The sequence below is a fragment of the Euleptes europaea genome, chromosome 10, assembly GCF_029931775.1.
Source record: "Euleptes europaea isolate rEulEur1 chromosome 10, rEulEur1.hap1, whole genome shotgun sequence".
NCBI classification, from domain to species: Eukaryota; Metazoa; Chordata; class Lepidosauria; order Squamata; family Sphaerodactylidae; genus Euleptes; species Euleptes europaea.
In genome coordinates this window covers 26,614,088-26,640,686 of record NC_079321.1, presented here as the reverse complement: position 1 = coordinate 26,640,686, position 26,599 = coordinate 26,614,088, and the positions used below count along the sequence as shown (strand labels likewise).

The 26,599-nt window shown below is 42.2% G+C and overlaps 1 protein-coding gene across 1 annotated transcript in view; it reads right to left on the bottom strand.

Moving 5' to 3' along the window:
* Positions 1 to 26,599, bottom strand: part of NBAS (NBAS subunit of NRZ tethering complex) — a 192,811-nt gene that overhangs the window by 75,126 nt on the left and 91,086 nt on the right. Inside the window, exons 32-38 of the mRNA XM_056856460.1 lie at positions 26,080 to 26,193; positions 20,811 to 20,924; positions 18,691 to 18,848; positions 17,712 to 17,816; positions 11,730 to 11,897; positions 11,281 to 11,394; positions 10,145 to 10,268 (exon numbers count right to left, since the gene is read on the bottom strand). Coding sequence (XP_056712438.1) covers positions 10,145 to 10,268; positions 11,281 to 11,394; positions 11,730 to 11,897; positions 17,712 to 17,816; positions 18,691 to 18,848; positions 20,811 to 20,924; positions 26,080 to 26,193 — 897 coding nt within the window. The remainder of the gene's footprint in view (positions 1 to 10,144; positions 10,269 to 11,280; positions 11,395 to 11,729; positions 11,898 to 17,711; positions 17,817 to 18,690; positions 18,849 to 20,810; positions 20,925 to 26,079; positions 26,194 to 26,599) is intronic.

Sequence of the window (26,599 nt, the reverse complement as noted above, 5' to 3'; positions counted from 1 at the left end):
GCCTGAAAAATGAATTTTAGAGGGGATTTTAAAGTCGTCCGAGTTCTTCACGTGATCTGGATCTGAGCATCCCAGGACAATATAGGCCCAAAGTACACATTCTTTCAGAAAACATATAATTCCAAGCCCACATTTACTGGAGAAACAATACTTATACAGTCAAACATATTTTGAAAAGTCTGTGGCAGGGGATGTATGGTGGTAATCTGTGGTACCCCACCTCTGATCAGCCCCCCATGCCCAGCACAGTTTCTCCTAGGATCTATTTTTAAAAGGCTCTCAGAACATTGTTGCACACACTTCCATATGTATGTGGGACTAAAAAAAAAGGTTAACTCTATTCTAAAGTCTCCAATCTCATTCGTTTTCCTTAAATAGAAAAATAAACCTAAAGCCTGAGTTCAATAGTAACACAAACATAAAGAATAGTTCCTTCATTATTAATCAAAGACACCTCCCTCCCAAATATTCATCTCAGTTGTACAGCAGAGCCAATAATAAAGAGAAACAGGAAGAACAGTCAGCAAGTCCATAGCCCAGTGTGGGATCTCTGAAGAAAACCACAACCATTTACAAAAGATTTCTGTTTTCCCCACTTGCTATTCTCTGTAAAGTTTAACAACTACCAGCGATTTGAAATATATGCTGCCTCTAAATTTCCATCAAATTGCAATCACCTTTGGCAACATGGACTGTAGAAGAGAGGAGAAACCAAGGAAACCTTCATGACATGAGACCACAAGTAGATTGAACAGATAGTTGCCAGTGGTGAAGTGGGTTTAAAAACAAACAAACAAAAAAAACCCCACACAAACAAGATTTGGAAATTGTCATCCTTAAACAGCGAAGAAATAAATCCTGTATGTTAACAGCCTGTTTACTTTACACATCAGATATATACACTTGTGTAGAACATTTTAAATATTTCCCCAATGCATGAAAGGAAAAACAGCTCAGCTTGAAGCGGGTCGTGCTGTTCAGATGACAGGCTCTTAGAATATATCACTTACTGAGAAGTGAAGGTATCTTATTCAGCCAATCATCGAGTAAGCAGGACTCAACAACTTTACTTACTTTTAAAAAGCAAGTCTTTTTATTGATATACTTCTAGTAAAATATGTATAAATGCAGATTATCAAGTCTTTAACACTTCTATAAAAACTCTTGTCAAAGTACAATGTATGTATGTACAATGTATGCAGTAAAAAAACAGAGTTACCTGTAACTGGTGTTCATTGAAGTCTTCGTGCAGACACACATACGGGACTGCGCAGGCGCAGGCCAGCCTGTCGGTGGAAGATTTTTCTAGCCTCCTAGTAACAGAGGGGGTGCCCCTCCCCTCTTGGGTGAGCGTGGCGGTTCCTTCCCGCCCAAACCACCACGTGACCCGATGGGAGGGGCGCCCCCTCCTCCCTCAGTTCTTGTGCGCCGCCGTGTACTCCTAAAGTGAAAGAAAAAACAATAGTGAGCCACAGCGGGGATGGAGGGAGGGATGTGTGTCTGCACGAAGACTTCAATGAACACCAGTTACAGGTAACTCTGTTTTCATTGTCAGTCTTCAGTGCAGCCCCACATATGGGATTTTAGCGAGCTACTCACGATACTGGAGGTGGGAGGCGCACTATTGGAATAGTGACTGCAGCACTGCCTTTCCAACATCAGCCTCTCTTCTCGCTTGCAGGTCCAGTGCATAGTGGCGGACGAAGGTATCAGCATCCGACCATGTTGCTGCTTTGCAGATGTCTAGGAGGGGGACTCTCCTGTGGAAAGCAGCTGATGCACCTGTGGCCCTTGTGGAGTGTGCTCTAACGACCAGTGGACATTCAGCACCCGAAGCTTCATACGCCGAACGGATAGCAGCCACGACCCACCTAGATAATGTCTGGGAAGAAGCAGCCTTTCCCTTTTTAGGACCCGCATAACAGATAAACAATGACTTATCTATTCTGAAATGCTTAGTTCTCTCCAAATAATAAAGAAGAGCCCTCTTAACATCTAACGTATGCAAGGTTTTTTCCGCAACTGATGAGGGATTAGGAAAAAACACAGGTAAGGTAACTGGTTGTGCCAAATGAAACTTGGAAACCACCTTAGGCAAAAACTCCAAACTGGGGTGAAGGACGACCCTCTCCTGGAAAACCTTCAGGAAGGGTGGGTCTGACCTCAAAGCAGCCAATTCACTTACACGTCTGGTTGATGTAACTGCCACTAGGAAGGCCACTTTCCTAGATAAGAGGGAAATAGGACACCTACTCATAGGTTCAAAGGGGGGTCTTGTCATTCTAACAAGAACCAACTGGAGGGACCACTGGGGAACTAAAACCGGAACCGGGGGAAAAACATGTAACAAACCCTTCATAAACCTTTTTGATAAGGGGTGAGAAAAAACAGTAGAACCTTCGATAGGGTCATGGTAAGCGGATATCGCGGCCAGAAACACCTTCACCGAAGATACCGCTAAACCTTTATGTGCTAACATAAGCAAAAATTCAAGAATTAATGTCAAAGGGCAGTGAAAGGGTAGAGCGCCTCTTTCTAACACCCAGTTCTGAAACTGCGCCCACTTCTTAGCGTAAGAATCCCTGGTGGAGGGTTTCCTTGCTTGTAACAGGATCTCCTGAACTCCACTACTTAAGGTATGATTTGTGCCCTGATCAGCCATGCTGTTAGGTGAAGTCTGGGTATGTCTGGATGCTGTATACCCTCCCACACCAGAAGATCCGGGACCTGCGGGAGGGAAATGACATTGGGACCGGCCAGTCTGACTAGTTCCGGGTACCAGATTTGTCTGGGCCAACTGGGGGCAATAAGAACACAACGGGTGTTGTCTGTCACAAACTTGTTCAACACCCTGGGTAATAGCGGGAAGGGGGGGAAGGCATAAAAGAACCGGTGGGACCAGCTGATCTGGAATGCATCTCCTAGGGAGATATCGTCGTTCCCTGCTAGAGAACAGAAAAGAGTTGCCTTTGTAGATTCCCGGGTCGCGAACAGGTCCACCTCTGGGAATCCCCACCTTGCGAATATTGGCACAAGGTATTTGTCCTGGATAGACCATTCGTGATTGGTCACATAGTCCCTGCTGAGACTGTCCGCCCACGTATTTGCTACCCCTGCGATATGGATCGCCCTGATGGTGACTCCCATAGAAATGGCCACATCCCACACTCTGATGGCTTCTTCGCAAAGGGATCTGGAACCAGTGCCCCCTTGCTTGTTGATGTAAAAGACGGTACTCATATTGTCCGACTGGAGGAGCACTCTGCGACCGTAGATCACATCTGAAAAAGAGGTAAGGGCCAGACGCACAGTGACCAATTCTAACATGTTAATATGGAGGGAGGATTGTGGCCCCGTCCACAACCCCTGAACAGCATGACCTTTGCAATGGGCTCCCCACCCCTGTAGGGAAGCATCAGTGGTTAGGGTCATTTCATGAGACCAGTATCCAAAGGGAATACCACTGAACAGGTGATCATCAACTAACCACCAATCCAGAGACTTAAGTATAACCCGGGGAACCGAAAAATGGTGGAAAGGGGTATGCAGCATGGGTCGGAACACACTGAGAAACCACAACTGCAGTGGTCTCATATGGAGTCTAGCATTCAGGACCACAGCGGTAGTAGAGGCCATTAGCCCTAGTAACCTCTGGATAGACCTGACGGTCTGCCAACGCACCCTTTGGAAGGAACGAACCAGTTTCTTGATAGAGGTAGCCCTCTCTACTGGGAGGAGGCCCAGGGCTCGGCGGGAGTCCAAGAGCCCCCCAATGAAAGAGACTCTCTGGGTAGGGATGAGGCGGGACTTTTTCCAATTTATGGCAAGGCCCAACCTGAAACAGGTGGATAAGACCAATGCGACCTGACGTTCTAGGACGTCGGGAGACGCAGCTACGATCAGCCAATCGTCTAGATAGGGAAAAATAGTACAACCCAGTGTCCTAAGATGAGCCATCACCACTGCTATAGTCTTAGTGAAGACTTGGGGAGCAGTGGCCAACCCGAAAGGGAGGGCAGTGTATTCGTAAATATTGGGCCCTTTTCTGAATCTCAGGTACTTTCTGTGGCTAGGATGGATGGAAATATGGAAATAAGCGTCTCTTAAGTCCATCACCACAAACCACGCCTCTCGGGCTAACAATTCCATAACATTTGGAAGCGACACCATTCGGAAACGTGAAACAAAGAGGAATTTATTCAAATCTCTGAGATCCAAAATAGGCCTGCGGCCTCCATCCTTTTTATCTATAAGAAAAAACCTAGAGTAAAAACCCCACTCTTGGGAAGAGGGGGAAACACATTGAACCGCTCCTTTGGCGAGCAACTCCTCTAACTGAGAGGCAACTTCTGCCATTGGGTTATCACTGGCCTCGGAAGGAGGTCGCAATGGGGGCAAACTTCTAAACTCCAACATGTAACCCAACATAACAATTTGGAGGACCCACTCATCTTGGCAAATAGCCTGCCACTGTGGTAGGTACTTATGTAATCTGTCCAGGAAAAATAGGTCTTCTTCCTGGACATGTGAGAGTCAGAACTTGCGTCCTTGGTGGTGCATATCCTTCTGAGGGGGAGGTGCAGAGGCAGCTCGGCTATTATTGCCTCCGAAAGAGTTGGGTCTCCTCCCACTCCCTCGGGGTTGGTACTGCTGCTGAGGATACAGTTGCTGCTGCTGCTGTTGCTGTTGCTGCTGTGGAGGCCTGTAGTACGATGGGTAGTAATTCTGCCTCCTCTGAGGTTGGAAGCGATCCCTGGTAGTAGTCGAAGCAGGGAGGACTCCATATGATCTGGCCGTCTGCCGGTCTGTCTTCTTTTCTTTCAGGAAATCGTTGGTAGATGAAGAAAAAAGAGTCTCACCCTCGAAGGGCAAATCCTCAACTCTAGCCCTGGTGTCAATCGGGAGAGCAGTGTTCCTGAGCCATGAATGTCTTCGAATCGTGATGGCTGACGCTAACGTACGTGTCGAAGTGTCAGCAGCATGCTTTCCCGCTGCAATTTCCTGTAGCGAGACCCGCATGGCTTCGGCCTGTACTTGCTGAATGGCTTTCCTGGGCTCTTCTGGAATATCATCCAGATGCAAAGATATCTTTTCCCACATGAACAACTGGTAGCCACCCAGGATGGTCTGGAAATTGGCTATCCGAAAATTAAGTGCTGCTGAGGAGTACACTTTCCTCCCCAAGCCGTTTACTTTCTTTATCAGAGGGCGAGGCTTGGTGGCCGATTTTATGCTTCGCCTGCATCTCCTCGGTAACAATGGAAGATGGAGGAGGATGGTTAGATAAAAATGAGCATGAATCAGGCTTCACTCTGTAGGAGTTATCCACCCTTCTAGTAGTAGGAGGGGCAGAGGCAGGTTTAGAAAAGATGGGGGCTTGGATATCTTGAAGGCCCTCTAATACAGGAAAAAGTACCATATCCACAGATCCAGCATGGAGTCTACTTAGGATTTTATCCTTTGGCTTGTTATCCACAGCGGTTACATCAAGGTCCAGGGCTGCAGCAATCCTTAACAGAATCCTTAATTCTAGAATCTTCAGTAAGCGGGACATTATCCTGGTCACCAGACATATCATCTGGGGATAAATCAAGAGTGGCATCCGATGCTGTATTCATAGCCGAGGTTCCCTCCATAGGATCGTATGGATCTAAAGGAGCAACATACTGCTGGAACTCAGGTGTAAGGATTGGAGGGTCCAGGTGGGCTGGCAGTGCCCGTTGGACAGGCTGACCACAAATATCCAGGTTTCTGGTCCTGCAGAACTCGATCCAACTGGGGATGTCAGCAGGAGAGATAAGCATTTGTTGTGGCTGCTGGTAACACTGCCAGTGCAGGTTAGGCGCAGGAGAGACTGAACGGGATTCAAAACCCTCAGGGGAGGGATAAATTAAATCCTGACCAAAAATAGAATGAGCAGGTGACCCCACTGACGGGGTTTTAGGAGGAGGGGGGGTAATAGCCCGTGTCACCTTAGCAGCAGAGCTTTTCTTTTTCTTATCAGATTTATCCTTATGTTTCAGCCTCTTAGGGGAGGAAGGCTCTAGCGGAGCAGAAGAGCTCTTTCTCTTTCCCACAGACAACGAGCCCGCGGTAGGGGGCCTCTGGTCTGCAGCCGTCAGGCGTGAGCTCGAGCCCGAGGGCGGAGGGACTGCAAAAGCTGGAACCGAGCCAGGGGGCGGAGCGCCGGTCGGGACCGAGGCAACTGCAGGCATCGACCTAGCTGAGCAGGGGAGTGTGCTTTGAACCGAGGAGCCCTCCGGCTCGACAGTCGGGGCCTGAACGACTGCCCCTGTAGCGGGCGCAGCACTTTTTGCTGGGGCCGAGGCTGCGCTCTTCGCAGAATGGACAGACGCTGCCCCCGATAAATCAGCTGATGGTCGGGTCGGGGTGGAGCGCACAGAAGCGGTTTGCTTTGCCGTTGCCTCCAAAGACTTTTCCCATAGGGCAGCCTTAAGCCGAAACGCCCTGTCCTTCCTGGCTGCGCTGGTAAACTTCTTGCAGACGGCGCAAGTCTGCACAGAATGCCCCTCCCCCAGACAAAGAAGGCACAGCTCGTGCTCATCAGAGCAGGGCATTTTTAAGCCACAAGAGGAACACTTTTTAAACGGCGGCTTAGCTGCCATGGCGGCACTAAGAAGCAATTAAGTCTAGGCCAGATGGACTGCCTCAGACTGGGTAAGTATCTGACGAAAACTCACGAAAAGCAGGAGGTTTATTGAACACTTCTACACCACACGGCGGCGAAAAAGGAACTGAGGGAGGAGGGGGCGCCCCTCCCATCGGGTCACGTGGTGGTTTGGGCGGGAAGGAACCGCCACGCTCACCCAAGAGGGGAGGGGCACCCCCTCTGTTACTAGGAGGCTAGAAAAATCTTCCACCGACAGGCTGGCCTGCGCCTGCGCAGTCCCATATGTGGGGCTGCACTGAAGACTGACAATGAACAAGAAAGTCTTACATATTATCAGTTTCAAAATCCAACTTATAAAATATAACAGTCAAATATAAAATATAACAGTCAAAAAGACACTGTCCTTCAGTGTTACTCCTCTGAAGATGCCGGCCACAGCTGCTGGCGAAACGTCAGGAAAGAAAATACCAAGACCACGGTTACACAGCCCAGATAACCTACGAGAACCAATGAACTCTGACCGTGAAAGCCTTCGACAATATTCTGATTCAGTTCAAAGTTTCTAATTCACAAAGACTAGAGTAATGTATTTAAGCCATACCATTCAGCCTTTTCTAGAGAGCCTTTTGGAAGGTTTTGATTCTCTGGGCTTACTATGGCTGTATTTATACTGTTTTAGACTCATTAAGAGTGAAGGGGGATTTTTATTCCCACTTTCAGACAACATTCTTATCCAACAAGAGGGATACCTTTTATTCCCTCTTTCAGATAACATGAGCAGTGCAGTAATGTCTTAGTTGCAGCTGTTCAGTTACCCATGACCATATATGGGCTTCCTTTCCTTTCAGTCTATTTTGCTTAAAGTATAAACGATCATTTCTGAGTTTCATGATCAAGTTATATACTTAATTTTCATACCATTCTCATTGTTATTACAATACGCATTAAATGAGACCATTTAGAAATCTATAACACAATATATAACTGTATAAATCATAAAACACAATTATTGTTTACATTGTAACATGCAACCATCTGGTTAGTAGAAAATATAGTCTTTAGCAAGATTTACAAAAAGTAAAGATCTTTCTGCTCTTGAAATATGAGGCTATAAGATAGCAGGATTTTTCTGCTCTTGAGATATGAGCAGCTGACAGCTGATAGATGAGTCAGGAAGGGAAATTCCAGTTACATCTTTCTAGTAGATGATAAAGGATAACTCTGTTCTTTTCCCTTTAAGGATAAGACCAGGGTAAAATGATTATTTCCTGAAAGGATTCAGTCAACTTATTTTAAAGACATTTGTATTTTATAAGCTGATGCCAGTCTTTTCATTACACAAACCTCTGCAGTTTATGTTCAGTTTTATATGCTGTGTTCAAGCTCTACATGGAATTAATTCTGCACATGTACACAAAATACCATAATTATGTCAGAGACCATGACAAGCTGTGTGGAATATCTTTGTGCTCCACACCAGTCACTACCAAGAAGGCAGAGACATTGCTCATGACTATTGGCTCAACTCACCAATTAAGTCCAGTTCAATACAGAGCCATACCATTTTTGACAGTGATGATAAATATCTGATTTACCTTTATTTCTCTAAGGATGATAGAAGGCTCTAATACAGTGTTAACTCACAACTGTTTTAAATATATCAAACCTATTCGCATCTTCTGTATTGGCTCAACTCACCAATTAAGTCCAGTTCAATACAGAGCCATACCATTTTTGACAGTGATGATAAATATCTGATTTATCTTTATTTCTCTAAGGATGATAGCAGGCTCTAATACAGTGTTAACTCACAACTGTTTTAAATATATCAAACTTATTCGCATCTTCTGGAAATACAACCTATATTCTTCAATTGCTCATTATGTTCTTCCAGAAAGATGCCTGTATATTTAGGTGGACTCAAACTAGCCCGTTTTGTAACATTAAAAATCTATGGGGCTTTAGGGAGTGCGGTTCATTTGAAGATTTCTTTATTCTTCAGTCTAATGTCCTCATTTTTCATGGCAGAGCTTCCCACAGCATTAGACATTTTCTTTCAAAGGATAATTACAGTATGCAAATGTTTAAACAGTTATTTTTTTAAAAAAAAATCTGCAGGATATATCCAAGAGTCTTTCTAAGTGTCGCTTACTGTCTCTCATAAACTGGGAAAAGAAAATCTGAAGCAATAAAAGGATAGAGGATTTAATTAATTACTAGCCACAATCACCAGGTAGAATGTTACTTTGGTTATCAAAATGTGGACATAGGGAAAAGAGTGTCACAGTCAATGATAATTCTGATTGGAGTATAAAAGCAGCACTCAACACGTACTGTGATTGCAGAAGTGAAAGACATTCTCTGCTGAGAGAGATGGAAAGCAAACTACACATCACTGATTATCAAGTTCAGCTTGTGCACCTCATCATTTAAATTTAAAGCACCAAGAATATTAAGTTCCAAGCACAGGCCACTTACTAAGAACATAAGAAAAGCCATGCTGGATCAGACCAGGGCCCATTAAGTCCAGCAGTCTGTTGACCGAGTGGCCAACCAGGTGCCTCTAGGAAGCCCACAAACAAGACGGCTGCAGTAGCATCCTGCCTGTGTTCCACAGCACCTAATATAATGGGCATGCTCCTCTGATACTGCTGGCAATTCATAATGTAACATACACAGAGAACTACTCATGCACCTGCCTAGATACCTAATTAGTACCTGCAGTGAAAGCATGCAGCAATGTTCTCTGAACGCTGAAAAAGGACAGAAACAGAAGATGCAAGTTACCTAACAAGACGGCCTGATCCCATCACCATAGTGGTACAAGCCAATGGAAACAACACTGAGTGACTTTTTCCAATGATCAGTTGAATCAATGGGCTTTCCCCCAGGTGGTTGGACACTGGGTTCAAATTCTCTAACACCCACTTCCACTCATCCTGGTATCTCATCACCACTTCTAAAAGTGGAGAACACGAAAACACTTTAAAAGCCTTCATTTACCCCTGGTAACATCACAGTATCTGATGTAAATGGGAGACGGGAAACAGTCCATCCATCACTTTGGAGGTTATGAAGCCACTTCCTAAACCAGTGGTTTGCAAACTGTGTTTTGGGAAACTTGATTTTCCTCAAAAGCTCACTAGGGATTTTCTCGGTGACAAGATCAGTAACGACGCAGAAGCTTCCCCAAAACACACCTTGCCATGACTACCAGCTTTGACTTACGATATGTTGGATGCATTCTGAGATCCACTTACAGTCACAGAATACTAGTAAAACCCAAAAAAGAATAGCCAAAATCCCAACGTGAGTGGAGAGTGAGATCTTGAATGCTTCCCAAAACACTCAGCAGCATTCCCTCAGCTGACAGGCAATGGTTCTTCAGCAGTCTTATGCAGAAAGGGTTCTTTGAAAGTATGAAGTCTAAAAACCATTGGCCCTCAAACTGAACACTTAATAAGCGTCACGAGACAATCGTAAAAAGCATGGATAGACATGCACACAATTTACCTTCTGCGGAAGGAAACCGATCATGCCCTTCACTTTCGGTCTCTGCAAGTTTTCCTGTTCTCAGCAACACTTCTGCAAAGCTTTCCGAAGGACTGTGCTGATGTGAGGTATAAGTAACTTCATGCTACAGAACAGAGATTTTCAGCAATGTGTTAACTTCTGCTTTGCCATGTATTTGATTCACAGCTGCCTTAACACATCTAGTTCTGTGGCAATAATAATAATAATAATATTTATTTGCAGCTTTAAGCCAGATAAAACACAAATAGTAATACAAACGTTAAATTTATATTCCTAATGTAAAACAGCCAACTTGCGCATTCCAGTTAATTTATGGAGGCTACTCTAAGACATCGTATCTTCACTGTAGCCGTGCAGTATTTTGCCACCTGAGATGTAATCAATTCATTATCTCCCATCAGAAACTTACTAGTCCATTCCCCCTCTCTACCAACACTCATTTTCTTTATCAGGTGTACAATGATCTTAACTGTCGTATAGAAGTTACATCTGAAAAGGACATGTTTGGTAGTTTCCAGATGCCCCAACTGACAGGGGCAAAGTCTCTCTGCCCTGGAGATCTTAAATTTCCCCTCTAGCATTGCAGAGAGTAAGGCTGAGCACCTAGCCAGTGTGAAAGCTAGTTTCACACTGGCTGACTATTATTTAAACTACAGTACTTGAGCTAAACTTTTAGCCATAAACAAGACAAATAAATGGGTTCTAGATCAAATCAAACCTGAATTTCCCCCTGTAAGTTATAATGACTACACTGGGGCTATTGTACTTTGGTTACATTATGTTAATGATAGGACATTTTGGAGGTCACTAACCCATAGGGTCATTATAAGTCAGAAATGACTTGTCAGCACATAACACAGACAAATTCCAGAAGGAAAACTGGGCTAGTCAAGAACAATAAGCCATTTTGTAGGTCCTTTAAAAGACTATCAATGTTATTTTGACATAAGCCTCCTGAGATGTATTTTTATGAAGTGGACTCTATCCACGATAAAAATAATAATTGTGCCATAATAAAGTGGTTCACCATTAACAATAGCCTATGTTGTTTTGGGCTATGGTTTCATTTTCAATGTAGATGGTTTTTTAGCTATTCATATATGTTTAAAACTTACATTTGCAAGGTATGGATCATCTATCAGAGATTCATAAAATGGATGACAACCTTGCTTTTCTATTGCTGCATTTGCACCAGTGGTGGTTTTCAATACGTCTCCAAACTCTTGCCCCTTTAGGAAACAAAACACAGATAAATTCTGAATAATGAGACATCTCTTGAAACCTTCATGCATTTCACCAGATACTGAGAGAGAAGGTACAGTAAGAGATATATCTTACACTGCATTCCAACTATGATAGCAAAGGAAAATCTGACATACCAGATACAGGATAAAATGCCTACGCCCCCCAATATATATCATATTTGCATGTACTTCCATTTACCCAAATACCCCCCCCCAATGATAATAAATGCAAGGATGGTAATAGAAAGACCCTGTGAAGAACCAAGTAAGCATTTGCTCCTGCCAAACAGTTGGAGCAAGAATTTGATGTTACTTCTTACATGCAATGGCCGAAGGTAAGTCAGCGACTTCTTCCACCATTGGCGGTCACTGACGGCATGCAGCATGGCTTTTGTGGTCAGAGTGGTGTCAGAAAGGACCTTCATGGTTTTAGCCGTGGTCCACTGCAACAGGTCAGTGGACTGTTTAGAGGGAATGCTGGTATCAACCTGTAAGTTTATGCAATACACAACCCATAAGCGCTAAATACATGCTGCAAAACACAATTAAAACATGAAAGGAAACCACACACAAAGAAACCTCCAAGCGTTGTAACACCTGGTCCGGTAAGCAATTCTAACTGTTGTTTCGTTAAGTACAGATTTTGACATAACAACACAAACATGGTCAATGAATCAAAAATTTAGGATTACAGACATTCTTACTACTGCATCTTTCGTAAAGTATCATGAAAATATTATGAACATTGTGCTGTGTCTTGTCAAAGGCACCACAAGTATGCCTCTCAATATATTTAAACTACTTAGTCATATGGGGAGGAAGAGAAAGAGTAGGAAGAAGAAGAAGAGTAGGAAGAAGAAGAGTTGGTTTTTATATGCCGACTTTCTCTGCCACTTAAGGGAGACTCAAACTGGCTTACAATCGCCTTCCCTTCCCCTACCCAAAACAGACACCCTGTGGGGTAGGTAGGGCTGAGAGAGCTCTTAACAGAACTGTAACTTGCCCAAGGTCACCCAGCTGGCTTTGTGTGTAGGAGTGGGGAAACAAATCCAGTTCACCAGATTAGACTCCGCCGCTCATGTGGAGGAGTGGGGAATCAAACCCGGTTCTCCAGATGAGAGTCCACCACTCCAAACCACCGCTCTTAACCACTACACCATGCTGGCTTATAAACTGAATGAATGGATGAACAAAAACATTAATAAAATATAGAAATGTGGTTAAATAGCCATTTCTGTTTTTGATGGTTTTGAAAATAATTCAGAATATGAACCAATGAACAATAACTAGAAACAATAGATCTGCAGTGAACCCTGACTGTGAATTAAATTACTGGAGCTTTGGTTTGCTTCTTTTATAGAAACCTGGTACCCATCAATGGATAGAAGAAAAGTCTAAATACAGAGTGAAGAAATGTTTCCTTCTCGGTTCCTTGAGGCTGTTACAGCTAAAGCAGATATTAAAACCACTTAAACACACCTAGAAATTTTACTTAAAGTTTGCTGCAATTGTGTACTTGTCTACACAAGACAGTGAGTTACATCCTACCAGCTTTTACAATTCACCTCTCATGGAAGCCTTGGTCTCATGTGGCTTTTGTCAAGGTCAACCCCACAATCCCTATCATAGCATTTGTGGTGGTCAAAATGGGTCCCATCCTTCCTCTTTTGCTAGAGGAAAAACCCATATAATTTCCAGTCACTTAAAGGTTCTCCAGCTCTTTTGCAGAATGTCATGTAGGTTGGAGGATGTCATTTCAAAGTGAGGATTTTCCTTCTAAACTGAAGCTATTTAATTGGTAGGCGCAGCTGAAGGTATTATTTTTGTGTGTGATGGAAGGGGTGGGTGGGTAGATTTATATCATAGGGATGCTACGTGACAAGAAGGGCTTTACCATTTGCCCGATGCAGTTTTCTCCAACCTCAGATCACTGTCATTTCTCCTGTGAGAAAAGAACATGCAGGCACTCAAAGTCCCATATATATTTCCCCTCACATAGAAAACAGCAGCTGAGGTGGGGTAGGGCTGAGATTTATTTATTTACTTTATTTATATTCTGCCTCTCTGACAGAAATTTAAAGCCAGTCAGGAAAATGGTGGGAGATCTATTCTGTGGGAGATCCACTCACAATTCTCCATCTGTCTCATCCAAATGACCCCCCATGAGAATCACTGATCCTTACTAAAAGCAGTCAAAATAATCAAGAGTTCATTAAGATCTATAAACCACACCATTTGTTTGAAAACCTTTCAAACCCCCTCACCCCCCCAAAAAAAATATCTCTGAGGAACATCCAAACCCCATCCAGAAAGTGTGTTAGGCATATTGTGACACTCTTCAAGAACCGAAGAATGGATAAAAATCAAGTTAAATGCAAGATCACACGAAAAGAGGAATAATGTACTAAATACAGCAAAATCACATTCCCACTAATATTCTGTTCTTCCGTTATTCTAACTGCAGAGAAAGTGCATACTTAGTACCGCATAAATAATCAGTGAAGATGATTTGGAATTCTGAAATTATATGTTGGAAAGATATCAAGCGTTGTAACTTTTAAAAAGTAAAGTAACATTTCTACAGAATATCCAAGTGTGAAGTTTTCATTAATAGTAGCAAAAAAAAAAACATAAAGAGGCGACCTCCTACCAACTGCTGAATAATCAGTTGGAAATTTTAGTTCTAAGGTTCACTTACGGAATGGACTACATGCTGAGCAAAATATGGCAGAATTTCCACTCTGCTTCGAAAATAAATGGCAAAGAGATGCATTGAGCTATATTTAAAAGAAAAGAAAAACAGCCACTGCTCGGAGCTAATTTTACAGACGCGCACACACAATCTTTTTTTATTAAGATATTTATAGCCCTGCTTTTTCTCCCCAATGGGGTCACAAGGTAGCTTAGAACTTTGTTCTCCCCTTCCCCGTTTTATCCTCACAAGAACCCTGTTAGGTAGATTAAGGTGAGAGACTGGCTCGAGGTCATCCTATGAGCTTCATGGCAGAGTGGGGATTTGAACCTGGGTCTCCAAGGTCCTAGTGTAATACTCTGATCTTTACATCACACTGGAATTCATTTCCGAACTGGTTATATACTAATTGTTCGGGCCTGGAACAAATCATAGGGGCCTGGATCAGGTGGGCACCATTGTTAACTAAATGAAATGTTCCAAAAGCTTAGAGGGCTTGTACAGCTTCGAGTATTGGTGAATGGGTTACAGACATTCTAGATTTAGCACCTATAGAATAAGTGACATAGATGCAAAGAAAATACCTTGTGTAAATGTAAAACTAAGTGGGAAAATTTTTCAGAACACTTCAATTACAGAAGGATTCATTTTTAGTAGTTTACAAAAAATAAAAATACAACTTCCTTTGAACTGTCCTGCCCAGGTACCTTATCTTATTCTGTGACATATGAACAAGCTGCTTCCTTCCCATTTTACCACCTTGCTTTCCAGTTTTTTTTGTTAAATGTCTGCTAAACTTACTTTCGTGCTGTCATTTGAGTATGTTAAACATCAATGGTACTTAAAAACAACAGATAAGCTAAATGGATCTTCCGAGTGTTAGCTTTATAGGTAAAATAGTAGCCATGAGACAGGGAGGGGAATAATTTGGATTGGGGATATCATTCAAAAAGGGGCTTTTAAAACCCTTTCTCCCTGTGCTATTTTCCTAACTGTCCCCCTTTTCTCTCCCCACTATCCCTCATCACCCTAGTAAGACTGCTATTTACTACTTGGAACATCTAAAAAGTACTGATAATGTTTATTGATTTAAACACAGAATTGAAAAATGAGCAAGAAGGTAAGTTGACATAAGCAAATACTTGATCAGGAGTCTTTTTTCCCCTTACAAAAGGTGAAAAGGGAGAATAATGTTTTCTGAAAAGAATAGTCTTTTCTGTAAATGTTTTTGTTGCCTCAGTCAAACATTGCACACTGTTAACGTCATGCATCTGGGCATGAAGGGCTCTGTAAAGGAGTCACTGGCCAACTCCGTTACCCAAAGTCCTTCCTATTTATGCAGCTCTAGCTTTAAGACCAAATCCTTTTATTGCTCCTAGTTTCTCCCATTAACCTTCCCTCATCTTCCTTCCTTAGGTCACCTAGCAGGCTTCATGTGGAGGAGTGGAGATCAGAGTCCAGTTCTTCGGATCAGAGTCCGCGGCTCTTAACCACTACACCATGCTGACTCTCAATTTTTATATACCTGTATAAATGCTATTGTAGGTCCTCTAACCTACCACAGAGTTTTCAAAAGTAGATTGTGAGTTCCTTAATATTAGGAACAGTGTGATCTATTGACAAAACAATCTTCTTGGATCCTAGGCAGTACCTTATGTTAAGGTCCACCACCATCATACACCTGCTTCAACCCCCTTCCCCCAAAACTATCTTCCAAAAAGACAACCAACTCCCGCATGTGTTGATTCATCAGCTAATTTCGCTACTGTTATTACTGTGTGCTGGAAATCATTCCAAAAGAACTGATGAAAAATAATTGCAAATCCTTACTTTTAAACAATACAATCAGACATTTGTTTTTCAAAAGCCAAAACACAAACAAACCCAGTTATACTTAAGGGAAGCAATATTCTTTGTGCCTGCTAATGAGACCAAACACAGTAATTACATTTTCCCATTACCAAAACCTATAAATAAAACCCTTGTTTTCTCAATAAGATACGTAAGTATAAAAACATATTAAGCGTAGTCATTTCTGTGTCACAATTTATGGTGGTTATTTTTTTTTTAGCATTAATGAACACCACACATCCTCTTATGGCTAAATCACTATGTTTTTAACCTCATAATGTTGGCAATAACATGCTAAAATACTTCTGATTAATCAAGGCCTTAACAGCATACAAGAGGGTTATTTTGGGCTTTGTCTGAGTACCTCTAAATTAGATGCAGAAACAATTCCAACATACAGCAGCCGCCGTGAGCAAAAGCAAGGAAAAGAGGCAATTACCAAGGGGTTCTGTTTCATTTCTATGTAGCTCTTCAAAAAGAACTCTTTAAAATATACAGCAGGGCTCATGACAAGCTTAGTAGGGTCCCTTTTGCCAATAATGTATTGTGAACAGGTAGATTTGCTTCCTGAACTTTTGTAACCCCATTGTTTTGTTGCTGTTGTTTCATTTTTGTACAAGAACTATTCAGCCCAGCTAACCCTGTTTTAACCTCATAAAATGTCAGGACTGGTGGCATAAATCTTCACAAGAGAGAGAGGCATACATTAAAAAAATTGCAAGTCAGTTCAAACCACGAGATTGGGAAGATTTTAGTCTGATGTCTTATGAGGGGTTGAGTACTCGCCACTTGACTGATTTTAATAGGTGGAAACTGGAAATATATATAGTACTCCAAATGCAGTTGCACAACAGACCTATACAGGGACAATCCAAAACTGGTTGCTTTATTTTCAGTCCCTTTCCCATTAATCCTTAGCCACAAGCGTACTGCTTTTGGACAGTAGATGTTTCCATGGAGCTATCCACCATGACCCCAAGATCTCACTTGGTCAGTCACCATCAGTGTAGATCCTTGTGCGCTTGAGTGCTACCCTCGGGCCGCCTCCATCCTGGACTCCCTAGTATCTTCCACCTGGGCCAGCCTCAGAATGGGAAGAGACACTGGAGGCGAGCTCTGGATGTCTCCTTCTGCCTTTGGACGTCTGCCTATGTGTGTGTTTCTCTCTCTTACTGGTTCAGGCTTCAGAGAAGTGACCAGAATGTTCCCAGAATCGCCTCGTCGGCTCCCTGGGGCCAATCACAGTGGGTTAGAATGGTCTCGATCAATGGTAACTTCAAACACAGGGATTTACCATTTCTCAAATCGTAAGCACAACACATTATCGCTAATGCTCAGGCTCAACAGTGTCCTTCTCGTTTGATGGTGGCGCGCATCAGCGCTACAGTGCATGTGCAAAAACACACAAAAAAAATTAGGGAGAAGCGAAGGGAGCATCCAGTGTGATCATCCACAATGTCATGAATGATGTCATGCTCCCCATCATTGCTTTTTGGAAAACCAGTGCAGACAGAATAAAACAGACTTAGAAGTGAACAGGAAAACAGAAAACAGCATTGCAAAAGGAGGTGTGTGGAGCTACTTGGTGGAATGCGATTCCAAGCCTCGTAGATTGACCACATGGAAAATCTGTGGCAAGCTATGCATGCAGGAGGACACAGGAAAGATGAGAACTACTAAATAATAAGGAGCCCTAACATCATTTGTAGGAGCTGATTTTAAAAGCCAAATATAATTGGAAATTTTCCTGCAAACTTACCTCTAGAGGAGGCTCTGTTTTGCTTGCAAGTGGCTGCCTGGAGGTATTTATGCTCTCTCCTTTTTCCGAAGGGTGCATCTGGTAGTTGACTGCATGATAGAGAATCTAAGGAGAAATTAATTATATATCTGTTATACCTGTGTAATCTATAGAGTAGGAGTGTCCCTTCGCTTCTGTGTAGTATCTCTAGCTAGCCCACCCAACCCTACCACAAGGGGGGAGGGGGGTTACATAGAGTTTCTAACATTTTGCTTTTGAAAACAAAAGAAAATGTAATTTCCGCAGAGAAAGAATCACACTCTAATCTACCTGGTCATTGAAATAAATGTGCATGAAGGATTGGGCTATACAGGTGGTACGCCAGAGGCCATCCAACCCCTACAACAAATTAGTTGAATGAATCTTAAAAAAAAAAAGATACATGCACACAGTTGGGCACGTGTACAGCACATTTCTCGATGACAAAGGCCAAGTACAACATTCTTACAAAAGTAAGAAAAAGGACCTAGTCTAACATCAGTAAAGATTGCAATGGATCTGTACAGGAGCATGAGCTTGGTTCTCATTGATAGCAAGCAAGTACACATGCTACATAGAGCAGTGATAATGCTAACTAAGCAATGGCCTTCTACTAGAATACAATTCCAAATGCATCATATTTGCATTTTACATTTTTCACTTTTCCTTTCGGGGCATAGGAAAAGCTCCCCCAGAGTAGTACTTTGCATCAAGACCTTCAATGAGACATAACAAGAATGCTGGTGTTCACATTAGCAGTGGCCGAACACACATGGGGGGGGGGGAGACAATTTTTCAATGACAGAAATACTTATATAAATTTGATTTAGCCCCCATTCAGGTATTTCTGAAAACCAATATCCCAGGTCAATAAAGCAATCTGAAATTGTGGCAATAGAACAGTTTGGTTCATTTTAAAAAACAGTTTTTATTTTAAATAAACCCTCAGAACATGGCATACCTCGGTTCGTAGTGTGTTGCTTGCTGCTAGAAGTGATTTTATAGCACTTGGGGGGCAGTGCGTCAGAGCATAGGCTATGAGTTCTTGCCGAACAGCCATGTCTTTGTAACCTTCTGATTGTCCTAATTGGCTGCAAACTTCCCAGCTTTCAGAATACCCTGACACAGACATAAAGATTATAAAAAAGAAATTAGAATAGTGCAAAAATTTAAGATTTTTATGGAAAGCAAACATAAAGAGGAATGACCTATAACCGACAGTTTTAAAAAGTGAAGTGGAAGTTGCACTGTGAGCAGTTGGGAGAAACAAATCACCAGGAACAGATGGCATATCAATAGAGCTATTCCAAGCCACAGAAACGGAGTCTATCAAAATATTGAAAAGAATACGCCAATAAATACAGAAAACAAAACAATGGCCCACAGACTGGAAACGGTCAATTTACATTCCAATTCCCAAAAAAGAAGATGTCAAAGATTGAAGCAGTTATCGGACCATCAAAATTACAGCAACTATTGGACCATAGAATTAATTTCTCATGCGAGTAAAGTGATGCTGAAAATCTTACAACAAAGACTACTACCACATATGGAATAAGAAATGCCTGATGTTCAAGCTGGATTCAGAAAAGGAAGAGGCACAGGAGATCATACTGCAAATTTATGTTGGTTACTGGAACATATGAAGGAATTTCAGAAAAAATCAGCTTGTGTTTCACAGATTACAGCAAAGCTTTTGACTGTGAGGATCATAAAAAGCTATGGCTGGTTTAATAGGAAATGTGTGTGCCACAGCATCTGATTGTTTTGCTGCGCAACCTGTACTCTGGACAAGAGGCCACAGTTAGAACAGAATATGGAGAAATGGAATGGTTTCCAATTGGCAAAGGTGTAAGACAAGGGTGTATTTTATCTCCCTATCTCTTCAATCTATATGCAGAACATATAATTAGGAAAACTGGATTAGATTTAGATGCAGGTGGAGTGAAAATTGGGGAGGAACATTAACAATTTGAGATATGCAGATTACATCACATTACTGACAGAAAATAGTGAAGTTCTGAAACGACTACTACTGAAAGTTAAAGGAGAAAGTGCCAAAGCAGGACTATAGCTGAACATCAAGAAGACAAAGTAATGACTACTGGAGAATTACTCAACTTTAAGGTGGAGAATGAGGAAATTGAAATTGTTCAAGATATTCTATTCCTTGGCTCCATCATCAACCAAAAGGGAAACAGCAACCAAGAAATCAGAAGGAGATTGAGACTGGGAAGGGCAGCCATGATGGAGCAAGAATATTTATTAATTATTATTTATTTGTTTTATTTTATTAGATTTATATCCCACCCTTAAGATCCTTAAGAGTAAGGATGTGTAATCCCATTACTATGTATTGGTGTGAAAGTTGGACAATAAAGAAAGCTGACAGGAAAAAAGTTGATTGCTTTGAAACGTGGTGTTGGAAGAATGTTTTACTGCTACAAAGACAAATGAGTTCTAGATCAAATCAAGCCTGAACTCTCCCTAAAATTACTAAACTGAGGCTATTGTACTTTGAGAAGGCAAGAGTCGCTGGAAAAGACAATAATAGTACAAAAAGTTGAAGGAAAACAGGAAGACCCAATATGAGATGGGTTGACTGTACAAAGGAAGCCACGGCCCTCAGTTTGCAAGACCTTAGCAAGGCTGTTAATGATAGGACGTTTTGGAGGTCATTAATTCATAGGGTCACTGTAACTCGGAAGCAACTTGACAGCACTTAACACAAGCAGGTCCCCTGGAGAGGCACCATAGGAAATTCTTAAAGAGACATATTCCAACTTCCATTCACATGTTTAGTTTCCCCTCCCCCCCCCCCCACTCACACATTGCCCATTATGATTTCTGGTCAAATGATGCCCATGAGTCCTAGCTCCACGTACCCTTCTGCTGGGCTGCTGTATCCATTTGCTTGGTAAGAGTGGAGCCTTACAGCATCCAAGAAAGATCACCAACAGCTCCAGGCTTTTTTTTTTAAAAAAACCCCAACAATTCAAGAAATGGGGTATAACATTTGCTATTTTATACTGTGGCAGTAAATGTACAAGTTTTTGTTTTTTGTAAGGGAGGGGTTTTTACCTGAAGCCATAAGCTCCTGGCAATGCATATTTGCTGCTTTGTAATCCTGAAGCTGTAGTGCTTGTTCCACTAAAAGGATCAAAACTTTTCCTTTTCTCTCAATCTGGTCATCACCTGTAAAACATTAAAAGATGTACTACTGTGCTGGAAAAATCAGTACCTGGTTAAAGAAACAACAACAAAGATAGTGACTTTATAACGGGTGGAGGTATTCTTAAATGCAAGGAGAGGAATGCATGCCAGGACACACACACTGACCTGACAAATCAACAATTTATTTAAGAAATAAGAGGGATTCTGAGGTGAAATAATAAGCTACTTTATAAACTACACAAAGATGCTAATGTTGAGACTCTTGAAAACACAGAATCTAACTATCTGTACAACATGGTCGCACATGTAGATATACAGATAAATTTAGGTGTATTTAACACTACTGTGTCATACCCTGAGTCAGAGAGGAGAAGGATAATGGTAGGTAAGATGGCTACACACTGGTCTCTTGGACATACCTAAGTATTCTAGCTCTACATCTAACCCTCTGTATACCATCAGTGGAGGCAGATTTCTACCAAATAATGGTATAAAAACATCACCCTATCAACATGTATGGGTGTTTTAACAAGATCCTCATGGCTGCAGAACAAGTTGGGCCAAATGTCAAATAACAATTGACAAAAAGTCAACTGGAAAAAAATTCTCAATAATCCCATTATTTTTAATCCAAACCCAACGGAGGCTTTTTATGCATGGGTTGTTTCTGCCGGATTTGCTGCTCTCTAGATGCACAGTATTTCCAGTCGAATTCTCAAAACACTATGCATAGGGACTCCTCTCCCCACCCCCCAAAGAAAATGCACGTATAATGAAAACTAAGCCCCAAAGTACTCGGGGTTCAACGGCGATGGAAACAATCTATGCATAAAAGGCCGGAGTTAATTGAACGTGTAACAAAAGTCACACCCTGTTTTTGCCAGGTAGATGCCACCATTCAATCACTATGTGACCTTTGTCTTTTGCCTTTTGCTCAAGCGGTATCTCTCAAGTGTACTGAAATCAGTTAATAAAAATGACCCAGTGATAAAGCTGGTTTCTGGACAGGATTTCAGTGAGATGTTGTTTATGGATACCAAACCCCGAAAATCTTGTTACTGAAGACTTGTTCAATATTAACTTCTTCAATTGTCCAACCTATAAACTGCAACAAAGACTTTGAGGTCATCTGTTTGCTCAGCTTTTTGTTGCTGGACACCAGACGGTTCCTGGTAAGATGTTTAAATATAATATGACAGTAGCCTACAGAGGATTGATCAAATCTGGATTCATCAAGAAGCTTTGGGCTCATTGATTCCTGAACACATAAAGAAGGAGTGACTGTACCAAACTAAGCTTTCTGACTACCGTCAACACGTGGGGGCTATACTTGGTGTCTTTTTGGGGGGGGGGCAGGTGTGAACTGTGCTTCAGTTAGAGCCCCCCAACAGCTCCCCTATTTCAGTTTCGCTCTAGCAGCTTTAAACGAGGCAATGCACAGTAGGATCCACATCTCTCACCTTCTCCCGGCAAGCGCTTGCGAGGAGAGGGAGAGGAAGGGTGATTGAGCTACAGACTGCATCATTTGAAGAGGCAGTTGCCACTCGAATGGAGGCACTCCACTGTACGTGCCAAGAGAGGAGAAGGGATCCTGCTGGGCATTGTTCAGCATGAAAAGAAAAATGCATATTTATGAGAAGAAGAGGTTGTTAGGGAAGGCTTGCATTTCAACGGGAACTTTACCCCCACTGAGTCTCCCCCTCTCACACTCTCTCACAACTTAAATCTGACCTGGTAGTGGGCAGAATACCAGCAGACTGCAAGTCAAGGCACAGAGATCTGGCTGTGAGATTTCCAGGGGCAGCCACTAACATATAAACACTTGAAAAATGCAAGCAACATTCACTGGGTGCATTTATTGTATTAAAAATATAATGAATGTTGACAATTTATTCTGATTTCAAAGCTATCTAACCACCTGTTGTTTTTAATCTTGTTATCACCCACATATGATTATACCAGCATGAGAAACAGCACAGAACAGGGCATGTGCTCTATTTCACTGTTTCTTGCAAGTAACTTCCTAAGCATGAGTGACCTGTATCGGGCAGAAGGGAAGGGTGTGTAGAAATAGGAGAGATCTGTAAACTCTCATTTCCCCAATCTCATCGGATCTTGGGAGTAAAGCAGGGTTGGCCTTGGTTATGTGGGCATATTTGGACGGGGAAGAAATTACTTTTTATTAATTGAGCTTGAGTGACTTTCAAGATAAATTAGTTTAAAAAATTAAAAATTGCTTTGAAGCAGCAGGATCTTGGTATCTCTCATAGCGTGTTTTGCAAGACCTCAAGTACTATAAATTCTGGCATTTATTGATTTATTTTGTTAAATTTATAGCCCATCCTCATTTCCAGCCAGGCCGGCTCAGGGTGAGCAACAACATTTAAAAACATAAAAACATCAGCTAAAACCACATAATCCTAAAACAACTATAAAATGGCAAGATGGCGTTCGCATAACAAGACCGTAACAGCCACTGTAGACCCGGTCGGGCAGATTAAACCCCCACAAGTCAACAGAAGGATGAGGAGGCCAGCAACATGTGGCTGCTGTCAGTTATAGACCTGGTGGAATAGTTCCGTTTTGCATCACCCTGGTAGTAGAATAATATTCCTCTCACTGCTACTCCCATTTATCTGAATGCTCTCTGGTATGCCATCCCAACTTGACTAGTAAGCTCCTACAGCTACAGAGCTTCTGTAAGTTTAGCAGCAGAGCTGCTTCAGATCCTCCCCCTCTCCCTGAAGACTTCAAGAACTGCCTCTTTTTCTTCCAATGAAAACGTACATTCCCTGACAAACTCACAGCTGCTAACTTGAGGGGGGGGGGGATCTTATGAAAGTAAAACTGATTAATAATGACAGTTTTGTGCTTGCAATGCCAACAGATACCATTTAAAAAGTTAAGCTATAAAATTAAGAAGTTCCAGCGCAAAAAGAGAGCCTGTATGCAAATAGGCATCTAGGAGTAACTTGTTTATAACTTCCTTTGAAGTTCAGTGGGAATTCAAGTCAAAGGCCCCTGCGGCAATCAACCATCTCTTGCAAGTTAAGTACACTGGACGGTCTGGAACCCTAGCTCTTTCACCCCCTATTAAACCACTTCCATAAATAGGTTTAAATGAAGTATGAGGAAAAATATGCAACATACATAAATACATTACATCAGGGGTCCCCAACATGACCACTGAAGATTTGATCGGCTGTTCAGATTTTTAAAACCTTTGCTATGGAAGCAGCTGCCATCAAAGAACAAAGATCTTCACTGTAAGCTGTGAAATGCTCCACCTCCCGAGACAGTCGTTTTGGTGGTCGCTTTGTGGCTGCGCCCACCATGCCGTGTTAGAATTCCAAAGGTACCTGCAGGCTCAAAAAGGTTGGGGACCCCTGCGTTACACATATGCCCCCCACAGTAGCCAAGAACAAATAATTTGAACTACTCTTTCCTCCTACCCCAAGAAGCACAACAGACCCCTGTCAAGATAACAAGAAAAGGGACAAGAACACCGTTCAGGTAACGTGCATGATGCCATTCATTCCTGTCACACTTCAACTCTAGGGAACTAGGCCAGAACTCTCAGCATTCCTTATGCAGAGAGCTTTCGATGAGCAGCAAGACTTGCGTCCTCACACCCCTACTCACATTCTAAAACTATGAAGCCCCTTGTACTGCGGGCTACCTTAAAAATTACAACAAGCTCCGTTACATTGTGGAGTTCCACTAGCAGCATCTTCCCATCTCTTCCAAACAGCAGTCCACTGAAGCTCTTTGAAATTCTAATCCTGGTGGACAGGGGATCTACAGGAGCATCATGAGGGGCGAAGTGGAGGATGGCATGATAAAGGAGCCTTCCTCCTTCAACTGGCAGAAATGCTTTGCTATAGTGGACAAACAAGGTTTGGATCCAATCCAAGAGTTCTGAATAAGAAAAGTATACTTTATTTGCAGTTGATGAATGCATATGTCAAAACAGGCATCAACATGCGCTCTTGCACAGGAGGGAATGCCTCTGAATACAATTCTCTCTATGTGCAGTTTTAGCGTTAGTGTGCTGCAGCGCTTACAGCTTTGGACTAGGATGGAGAAACCTGGGTTCAAAGACTCATTCGGCCATGAAGGTCACTGGATGCACTCCAATTAGTCATTTTCTGTCATTCTATTCTACTTTACAGGGTTGTTGTAAGGGAAAATGGGGGGAGAAGAGAACCATAAGCAGTTTGGGAAATGCTGGGATAAAAACAAATGTATGAATTCATGTATAAGTTGTACTTTCATTAATTCACTGACCAATCAGCAGGACATCAAAATGTTTTTAGATGCTTATTTGAACAAACAGTGCTGCCCTAATTATTATTTTATAGAAAAAGATAAATTTCATTTTTATTATAATGCTAATGGTGGATATGGCCCTATGGCACAGAGTGGTAAGCTGCAGTACTGCTCACGACCTGAGTTTGATCCCGATGGAAGTCGGGTTCAGGCAGCTGGCTCAGGGTTGACTCAGCCTTCCATCCTTCCAAAGTCGATAAAATGAGCACCCGGCTCACTGGGGGTAGACAACTGGGAAAGGCAATGGCAAACCACCCTGTAAACATAGTCTGCCTAGTAAACGTTGTGATGTGATGTCACCCCATGGGTCGGTAATGACACAGTGCTTGCGCAGGGGACTACCTTTAATGGTGGGTAGGAAACAGCAGGTGTAAAATACACCTGTATTTATTCCTGCGAGTATAAATGTAATCAAATATTTATCTTAGGCAACAAAATAAATTATTTTGGATTTGATCATGCATCAGAAGCTCTACATATTCCAGTCTTCTGCTTACTAATATTATATAACATTTTCATAGCATAGAACAGTTGTAAATGAAACCATATGTTAATGAATGAATATCATCTAAGCAATATTCTGTTTGCAGAAATAGGATTGCTGTTGTTTCATTTTTGACAGGGACAAGATTTAGTGGGATTTAAATTCTAACAACCGGTTGCAGGAGGTAAACATGCTCTAATGTATATTTTGCTTTTTGACAAAGTGGTTGTGCTCAAAACCCAAAGTTGAAACACAATCATTTGTTTTTACGCAGAAGGGCAGGTCACAACTGGTCACAACTGTGCTGTATCATCAAGCTCTACACCCTCAACAAGGGTATCCTTTGTCACATTTTGGGTTTACCTGCAACCCTCAGCAAATCAGCAAGTTCCAACAGCTTGGCAGATTGTTTGTAGTTGCTTGGCAGCTGCAAGAGGCATTCTTTGATAAGGCTGAGCTGATCAGAGCACAGACGCACTGTTGGGAGAAAACAGATCATGTTTTGTAGAAGGTCCACAAAAAAAGACAGTTCTTCCATCTGAGCCATGTTAAGGTGAACTGCACACACAAGCTACTGGTCCAAACGGGGGAAAAAAAGAGATGAGAATCTTTAATCCACATGTTAAGCTTTACATTTAGATGATTTATTTGTTTGTTTAGAGAAGCATCCAATCCCATTGGATCCAAATACCCCTACAGGGTAATGTGGAACAACCCACCACAATGAGACCTATGATTCTTCTTTGGCCCAGTCCAAACTGGTTCCTTCATTTTTTATTTTATTTTATTCAATTCATACCCTTCCCTCCCCCAGCAAAGCCAGGCCCAGGGCGGCTTCCAACATAATACAGATAATCACCCGTAAGGAATACAACATTAAATT